This window comes from Macrobrachium rosenbergii, chromosome 13 (assembly GCF_040412425.1).
Source record: "Macrobrachium rosenbergii isolate ZJJX-2024 chromosome 13, ASM4041242v1, whole genome shotgun sequence".
NCBI lineage: Eukaryota > Metazoa > Arthropoda > Malacostraca > Decapoda > Palaemonidae > Macrobrachium > Macrobrachium rosenbergii.
The window spans coordinates 35,098,913-35,108,912 of record NC_089753.1 but is presented as its reverse complement, the minus strand read 5'-3'; the positions used below and the strand labels follow the sequence as shown (position 1 = coordinate 35,108,912).

Below are 10,000 nucleotides of genomic sequence, written 5' to 3'. Positions count from 1 at the left end.
CGCTCTTTCCAGGGAAAGCTCACGGTACTCGGAAGCCCTTCTTTGGCTGAGTCGGTTGAGGTTCGGACTGTCACTCGATGGGCCGGAGTTCAATTCCCCCGGCCGGCTGATGAAGAGTTAGAGGAATTTATTTCTGGTGATAGAAATTCATTTCTCTCTATAATGTGGTTCGGATTCCACAATAAGCTGTAGGTCCCGTTGCTAAGTAACCAATTGGTTCTTAGCCACGTAAAATAAGTCTAATCCTTCGGGCCAGCCCTAGGAGAGCTGTTAATCAGCTCAGTGGTCTGGTAAAACTAAACTATACTTAACTTCACGGTACTCGGTTGCATCTCGGGAAAATGCACCGGGTTCATCCGGTACTAAATTTGACAACGGATTATTGGATAAAGCTTTGAGAACCGAGAAGAGGCTTTACCTTCGTACGTCGTGTCGTAGAGGAGCTGCAGACTGAGAGATTTCATCTCTGACAGAGAAATCAGAAGACTCTGGACATCACTTGTCAGCAGGTTGCTGAAACCACAGATCAGAAAAGGGACACTTAGACACTTTTTTGCACTTTAAAATCATAACATCAGCAATTCATTACCATCAGAAACATCATTATCAACTCATTATCATTTGGGATCTTTCCTACATAGTGGCCTCCAAGGGTTTTCGGGGGTCGTTATCTAGGACTAATATTTCTTGGGGGTCATTTTATGATATTTACAGTCTTTTGTTTATATGTTTTTACTGTCATCCCCAACGGTGGAGGTGGATGCATACCGGGTTAAAACCCTTGGGCATCACTACCTAGGAAAGATCCATCGTTTGTTGTAGCAGTGGAAATTCTTCTAGGCTAAATAAACAGCTAAAGAGCCATGGTATATTTCGTCCTGAACATGCCCAGTGAAGAGGTGGCTCGCCAGAGATGCCGATAGGCCTACAGATAGGCTCACGATGAGCAGAGCTGAGGGTTGTAGATTATAATTATGTTATTGGTAACTGTGGTTTTACTAGGCCTATGGATGAACTTTGAAAAGTACCTACTGGATGTGATTATCATATTTGAAATGAAAACTCTGTTGGTTTATATATCAAAACATACAGTAATACATTGTTTTTGTTATTAGGAATTTCATATCACTGGTTGTTTCCATATTTTTATATCTTTTCATAACATATGAATGGGCCTATAACTGTAATTTACATGTGCGGTTATAGATGCGTTCATATGTGGTGAAAAAATGTAAGAAATGATGGAACTAGCAATGGAATGAAAATGATAAAAAAATAAATATCATTACTGTATATCTGACATAAAACCAAAAGTTTTTAAAATGAATAATCACATCCAAATATTCACCCATATAAAATTGACAGTCATAACTTAAATTATCAGTCTATTATAGACTAAATTTTGTTATATTCTAAGTCTTGTATATACTTATTTTATTTTTCTTAGAATACTTACGTGAACAGAACTTGAAAAGCCACATCATTTTTCTATCCAATAAAGACAGAAAGCTCTCTCAATTTTTATCACATTCTATCAGAAATATGCAGAGATGATTAAAACTGATTTTATTCGAGAATGTTATACACAATTGTAGCCTGTTTTTTAAAGATGGCGGTAAATATTGACAGCTGATATCACTGAAGATAATAATGGTTGGCTGTTTATGCCTGTGACCATTCAGATTTAGTAGTTTTTCTTTATTTTTCTTTAAATAAAACTCAAGAAGTTTCTCTTCAGTAATAAAAATAAAACTAAGAGAAAATTTCTAAAACTTTTGACTAGGAATGAAAACACGATATACATATATATATATATATATATATATATATATATATATATATATATATATATATATATATATATATATATATATATATAGAGAGAGAGAGAGAGAGAGAGAGAGAGAGAGAGAGAGAGAGAGAGAGAGAGAGAGAGAGACTTGCAACCAACCTTCTTCAGTCTCCAATGCTCCAGTGCATTAGACCAACGCTCCAAGGACGCTCTCCTTCCTCCGGCGGGAAGTGGACCAGAATGAGACGCCTCTTGGGTCCTCACCGAAAAGGTACATTCGTTAGTTGGCCCACCCCACCCCCTCCCCTCTCCTCCACAGTTTTCTTCTTCTTCTTCTTCTTCTTCTTCTTCTTCTTCTTCTTCTTCTTCTTCTTCTTCTTCTTCTTTACTCCCCTACTTAGGCGTCGATAGCCATTAAATAGTCAGGTGCTGAATTGTTTATTGAGAACGACTTTTTTCTTTTAAGGTGGTCTGCTGTAGACGAAAGGTTATATAATTTTGTGGTTGTATTCATGTTTAGGTGAGTTGGTTGCAGGTGTGATTGGAGGTAAGTGTATGTATACATACATATGTATATATGTATGTATTATATACATATTATATATATTATATATATACATGTATATATATATATATGTATATATATACAGTATATATATATCTGAACATATATATATATATATATATATATATATATATATATGTATATGTATTTATATACATATATATATACACATATACATATACACATTATATATATTATATATACATGTATATATATATATGTATATATACAGTATATATATATTTGAACATATATATATATATATATATATATATATATATATATATATATATATATATATATATATGTATATGTATTTATATACATACATATGTATACACATATACATATACATATATATAAATCAAATTCCCTCGACAACATTTTCAGTGTCAAACAGCTGACCAACCTCCCTAATCACTAATTAAAACCTCCCGTCTACAGACATGAATCAATGAAAAACAAATCCATGGGTCTGACTGACAGGCGTTAATGTCAAAGAACTTAAAAGTAAATCAAAATGTGACATTTTTTTCGACAATGGCTGAAGTTTTTTTGTTTACGAATTTCGGAAAAAAAATAAGCTTCTTGTTTACTGATGACGTCATCGTGTCTCTCTCAGGCCCGAGGGCTTTTTGGGACCTGGCCTGAGGTCAAAAGGTTAGGAAGTTAGGAGAAGCTACAAAACTAGTGGTATGGTTGATACCAAAAAATCAGTTGGTAATCAATAAATAACAATAAACTCGGCTTGGAAATAAACGGTTGTTATAGTTAAATTGTTCCTGAGTTATAAAGACTTGACAGATATTAATTTTACAAAACAATATGAAAAGAATCAGAGTTTAATTTGGCTGAATCTGACTGCAACATTTCTTAAAACAGTCTGGAATTTTTATAGAACAACATGACTAAATGTTGCTGTAACACATTTCTTCATAAAGTCTGGAATTTAGGTTAAGCAATTCTTAAAACAAAATTAAGCCTGATTAAAGACTGATTTCTTCAGTCTTAATCGGACGGTGCTTCTATACCGTTTTAGGATTGAGTTGAATATGGAATTTAGGCCAGAGGCCACGCGCTGGGACCTATACAATGAGGTCATTTAGCTCTGAGAGGGGAATTGAGAGTAAAAAGATCTGAGAGGTGTAACAGGAGGAAAACCTCAAAGCAGTTGCACTACGAAACATTTTTTAGAAAGTGGATAGCAAGATGGAAGTAAGGGAATATGAACTGAGGCACAGTAAAAGGAATGGAGGGGGCTGCAGCTAGGGGCCGAAGGAACGCTTCAGGGAACCTTAAGTAATGCTTACAGTGCACTGCGTGAGCTGCACTGACGGCCCTACCCCACTACGGGAGGTTTTAGGAAAATTCCTATGAATCTTACAAGTCATTATTTCACAGACTAGACAGCGGTTGTGAGTAGATTGTAGAACAGCTACAATCTTCAATTGATATACGATAACGAGTTTGTAACAATACCAGCTTCAATGTGAATCAGTGATTCTTAACCTTTTTATTACCACGCCCCCCTCTAAGACTTGGTCCTTCTCTCCACGCCCCCCTACCTTGCATCTGTGGGTAAAATTCCCTCCTAGATTTAAAGGAGAATAAAAAAGAGAAAGAGAAGGGGTTCCGAGGGATAGGGAGAGAGGCAAACAATTACAAAACATGGTAAGCCCAACGAGTCTAACCCCAGTAGTAGACTATAGGAAACTAGCGTTACAAGGCTATGATACTTTCGCATCTTTTCATAAACATTTGAATATTGGTTCCTCACTCTTGTCAATAGAATAACGACTATAATTAAAGAATTTTTTATTTTTCCCCTAGGGCTCGCCCCTTCCATGGAAATTGCTGACCCCCCCCCCCCGCCTCCTATTGGGGCGCGCATCCCCAGGTTAAGAACCACTGAATTATAAATAGACCACAATTCACAACGACTAAGTTTGTTGAAAGCTACAAATGTTTGGGTAACTTAAACTGATCACTCATTGCAAATATGGAAACTCAGGTCATGCATATTGTTCATACATTTTGACTCATACATATTGTTAATAAATATGGATTCATACATACTATTCATACATATTGATTCATACATAATATTCACGCATATCGATTCATACATACTGTTCACACATATCAATTCATACTGTTCATACATTGTGATTCATACATAATGTTCATACATAATGATTCGTACATACTGTTCATACATATTGATTTAGACATACTGTTCACACAGTGATTCATACATAGCTAATATTCATACAAATGATTCATAGATACTCTTCATACATATTGATTCTTTCATAATATTTACACATATTGATTCTTACACTGATTCACACATATTGATTCACACATATAGATTCATACATACTGGCCACACACATTGATTCATACATACTCTTAATAATTATTGATTCATACATGCTATTCATGTACATTGATTTATGCATGCATTCAGAAGCTCTTTCTATGCACAAAATCATTTTTATTATATTTTATCATATATCTGTTTGATTGTGTTCCTTCTTTCATCCTTTATTTGTATTCCCTCTCTCTCTCTCTCTCTCTCTCTCTCTCTCTCTCTCTCTCTCTCTCTCTCTCTCTCTCTCTCTCTCTCTCTCTCTCTCTCTGTAGCCCTTTGTTGGCCGAGTCGGTTGAGCTTCAGACTGTCATTCGATGGGTCAGAGTTCAATTCCCACAAAATGAAGAGTTAGAGGAATTTATTTCTGGTGATAGAAATTCATTTCTCGCTATAATGTGGTTCGGATTCCACAATAAGCTGTAGGTCCCGTTGCTAAGTAACCAATTGGTTCTTAGCCACGTAAAATAAGTCTAATCCTTCCGGCCAGCCCTAGGAGAGCTGTTAATCAGCTCAGTGGTCTGGTAAAACTAAGGTATACTTAACTCACTCTCTCTCTCTCTCTCTCTCTCTCTCTCTCTCTCTCTCTCTCTCTCTCTCTCTCTCTCTCTGTTATTGATCAGGTTTAGATAGGACACCGACGAAATATTATTGTTGAGAATTATACTGACTTGGTTATAGAAACGAAAAATAAACAATGTTGTGAAATAACAACTAAATTTAACACACACAACAGGAGACATTTTAATTCAATAAAATGTTTACAAGTCAGCTGCTATTACATAAGCATAAGTTAATAGAAAAACTCCGTTGTTTATTTAATACTACCTTTAAACTTGACATGTGTCAGTAGATTTTTACTTGACTATCTCAATTTTTGACGTAATTTCAAGAGAACAATTGAAAGACCTGTGTTCGATCCTGATGTGAGTCAGAAATATATATATATATATATATATATATATATATATATATATATATATATATATATATATATATATATATATATATATATATATAATATATATATATATATATATATATATATATATATATATATATATATATATATATATATATATATATATATATATATATATATATATATATATATACATATATATTTATACACACACGCACACACACATATATATATACACACACATACACACACACACATATATATATATACACACATACGCACACACATACATATATATATATATATATATATATATATATATATATATATATATATATATATATATATATATATATATATATATATATATATATGAGGCTTCAATTATTTTCTTGGAATTACTTTAAAAATTGAGATAGTCAAGAAGAAAGGTACTGACACATGTCACGTTTAAAGGTAGCAATGAATAATTAACAGACTTTTTCTATTAATTTATGCTTAAATAATAGCAGCTGACTTGTAAACATTTTATTGAACTAAAATATCCCCGGTTGTATGTGTTAAATTTATTTGGGATTTCAAAATATTGTTAGTTTTTCATTGCTATAACCAAGTCAGTATAATTCTCAACAATAATATTTCGTTGGTGTCCTATCTAAACTTGAGCAATAAGAGAGAGAGAGAGAGAGAGAGAGAGAGAGAGAGAGAGAGAGAGAGAGAGAGAGAGAGAGAAGAGAATACATAGATATATGATAAAATATAATGAAAATGATTCTGTGCATAAACAGAGCTTCTGGTAGTGATACCTTAATAAGTAAACCACTGTTGATAATGAAACAAAAAAATATAGCTTTATAATATTAAAGTTTATTTTCCCTAAAATATTTACAAAATGAAATGACATCAGAACAACAACAAAAAACTTTCCAGAGTGTCGAGTTAAACGAAAAATTATGAAAAGCAGGGTTCTCTCCCCAGTTTCCTGTCAGTCCTTTCGATCCCGGCTCCGACCTCGTCTCGCCACCTGACAATGATCATCAGCTGGCGTTCCAGCGTTTTCACCCGCCATTCCAGACGGTCCCTGTTCCTCTTCGTGTGGTCCAACTCCATGCGCAGAAGCAGGCAGTCGTATTCCAGCTTTTCCCATTTGAGTTCCAGCTTGCCTTTCTCGTCCTCCACGTCCAGACACTTCTTAGTCATCTCGCCGAGTCTGCGCTGTTCCTCCCGACACTGCTCCTTGTGTAGGTTGGCCAGGTACTCTTTGCCTTCGAGGTCGATCTGGAGGACTTCGACCTCTTTCTTCAACTCCCCGACTCTCTTCTCGAGGTGGCGTATTTGCTCCTTCCGCTCGCCCTCCTCCGTCTGGAACCGGTTGATGGCGTCGCTCTGTTCCCTGTTCTGTCCCTCCAGCCGCTGCTTCTCTCGATCCAAGAGGTCCTTCTCCTCCTGCAGCTGGTGGGCGAGGTTCTCCTGCTGTTGCAGCTGGCAGGTGATCTTCGCCAGCTGCACGTTCAGGTTCACGACCTCCGCTTTCAGATCGTCGTTCGTCTCCGTCAGTTCGTCCGCCCTGGCCGTCAGCTCTTTTTTGTCCCCTTTCAACTTGAGGATCTGCTCCTCCAGGTGATCCTTGGCGAAGTCCTTGGCCCGCAGGTCCCCCTCCAGCCGCCCATTCTCTTCCTTGAGCTCTTGAATCCTGTCCAGCAGGGTCTGTTGGTCCTTCTCGTGCTTGCAACGGGGGGGAAATCCTTCTTCTTCCTGTCGTCTGCTAGTCCTCCATTTCTCGATGTCCTCCTTTATCTCCCGGAACCGTGTCTTGAGGTCGAGAATCCCTATGCTCCGTTGGACACACTCTTCCCTCTCCAGCGTTATGGCGTCGCACAGCGATTTCACCGCCGCTTTCATCTCCCTTTCTGTCTTTTCCAGGAACTGGGCGAGCATCAAGAATAAAGTCGCCGTTCCAGCATTGTTCAAGAATTCCGAGGTTAAAATGGACTGCTTTTCGTTCTCCGGAGCGGCTGAGGTCGCTCCAGCGAGGTTTACAAGATGAGCGCCGTCGGCGTTGAAGTTCCAGAATGTCTGGATCCAGAAGACTCCCAGAATGCCTAAGACGAAGACCAGGAAGAGCCAGACCTTCTTCGAGTTGGAACAATCCATGGCTGATGGGAATATGTTTTCGGAGGGTCATTCTTGTTCTTATATACTCTCGCCTTCCTGAATTTTTTTCTGATGAATTTTCGGTTTTGGATCAATTTCGAATAAAAGATTAAGGATACTTTTGTTGGTCTAAAAAAGGAATTTTAGGATTAATTGAAGGAGCTCAGTGTTTTGACAGAGAGCGGATTAAGACATAACTAAGCACAGTACATGTATTCACACACACACACACACACACACATATATATATATATGTGTGTGTGTTTGTATAATAGAAAGTAATGGGACTTAGCCATATATGCATACACACACGCACACACACACGCGCACACATTTATATATAAACATACATATGTATATTTATGTATATACTGTATATATATATATATATATATATATATATATATATATATATATATATATATATATATAAATATATAAATATATAAATATATAAATATATAAATATATAAATATATATATATATATATATATATATATATATATATATATATATATATATATATATATATATATATATGGGCCTTTGACGATCACAAGTGATCTCACCCTGGGGCATCATTGGCAACGGAGCGTCATCGAATGGGGTTTATTTTTACCAGGGGTGGACCCTTCCCCATTCTCAGCTCCATCAGCTAGCCAAGATAGATGATATCCTCAGACTTATGACCTTACATCTTGTAACGCCTCCAGATCATTCTTCTGCTCGCTGAAATCCGCAATCCAATCATCCTTGTCTATGGACAGGAAGCTTCCAGTCTCCAAATCGCAACTCTGAATACAGCGACTTCTGACGGTGCCCTTTTGGATGTCTTGGTGCTCCTGCCACACTGGGACCAAACTTTTGCATATATAAAAGGCATGAAACTTACGGGTTTTTACGCCGCGCCAGTGGTTGCCACTAGAGTATATGCAAGAATTTGATCCAATATGCATTGCAAAACCCATATTTTGCATATATAAATGGCATTAAACTTACGGGTTTTTACGCCGCGCCAGAGGTTGCCACTGAGGTATATGCAAGTATGGGATCCAATGTGCAATGCATAACCCAATTCACATATGAAGTAGGCATGAAACTTACGGGTTTTTACGCTGCGCCAGAGGTTGCCTTCCACGCATGTGATTGGGCATTGATACCCCTTTCCCGAGGGTATCATATGGCAGGGGCTCATGACAGTCCAATCTTCGGGCAGTTGCCGCCAGTTCCACCAGCCGCTGTAGTCTCTCCATCGCGCAGAGATGCTTCCTCAGCCATGTCCAGGATTGATTTCCATCACAAAGCTCAGCTCATTCCTGTTCCCAACATCAGAGATGTCCGAGCTTCTTTCTTCTACGAGTCAACCAGTTTTCATCAACAAGCAGAATCTTCTTTTCATTCTCGCTGCAGATTCCAGCCTCATTTTCTGATTCACTTTCTTTCTATTTAGGGGCTTTTTATTTGAAGGCGTTTTAGTCGGGTCTTTTGAGTGTCTCTTGGTGCCAGTTGAAGGACGTTGCAATGCCATGATTTGGCGAAGTCCTTCCTCGATGGTGTCCATTCGTCGGTAGAGGACTTTGTAGTTTTCCAAATTTTCATGGGCCATCTAACTTTTCTTCTGAACCGTAGGTCTTCAGGGCCTTTCACTCGTTTTCCCTCTTCAGAATCTTCTTTACGCAGCGTTTAGGTGACTGAGTTTATCTTATAGAGCTTCTTAACCATTTCAGATTCTCGCTCCAGTGTTCGTAGTCTCGCTGCAGATTCCTGCCTCATCTTCTTGTGCACATCATTTTTATTTAGGGGCGTCTTATCTAATGGAGTAGTTGTCGGGTCTTTTGAGTGTGTCTTGGCTTCAGTTGAAGGACGTTGCAAAGCCATGATTTGGCGAAGTCCTTCCTCGATGATGTCCATTCGCTGGTAGAGGACTTTGCAGTCGATTTTGGGCTTGATGAGACGTCGAGTTTTATTCAAAGTCTTTTTCTCTACAGCTTTAGTCTCTGATACAGGTTGTTCTTGCGCCACCATTTTAATCATAGTCTTTTCTTTCGTGCACACTTCGCTTTCCTCGCGTATCAAATTATGACCGTTCATTTTTTCACTTGCTTTTTCTCCTTCAAGAATTTTGACTTTCTTTTCCAAAGATGTGATCTTCGTATCCTTGGTCGAGGTCTCTTCGTGGAGTCTTTCGATTTCCA

The 10,000-nt window shown here is 37.5% G+C and overlaps 2 protein-coding genes across 3 annotated transcripts in view; one reads left to right on the top strand and one right to left on the bottom strand.

The window, feature by feature from the left end:
- Positions 1-10,000, top strand: part of LOC136845170 (GTP-binding protein Di-Ras2) — a 199,093-nt gene that overhangs the window by 64,572 nt on the left and 124,521 nt on the right. The gene's annotated exons all lie outside the window — the stretch shown is intronic.
- LOC136844761 (ELKS/Rab6-interacting/CAST family member 1-like) overlaps positions 9,489-10,000 on the bottom strand; it is a 5,836-nt gene continuing 5,324 nt past the window's right edge. Inside the window, exon 2 of the mRNA XM_067113996.1 lies at positions 9,489-10,000. This exon is cut by the window's right edge and continues 1,018 nt beyond it. Within this exon, the coding sequence (XP_066970097.1) occupies positions 9,489-10,000 (512 nt within the window).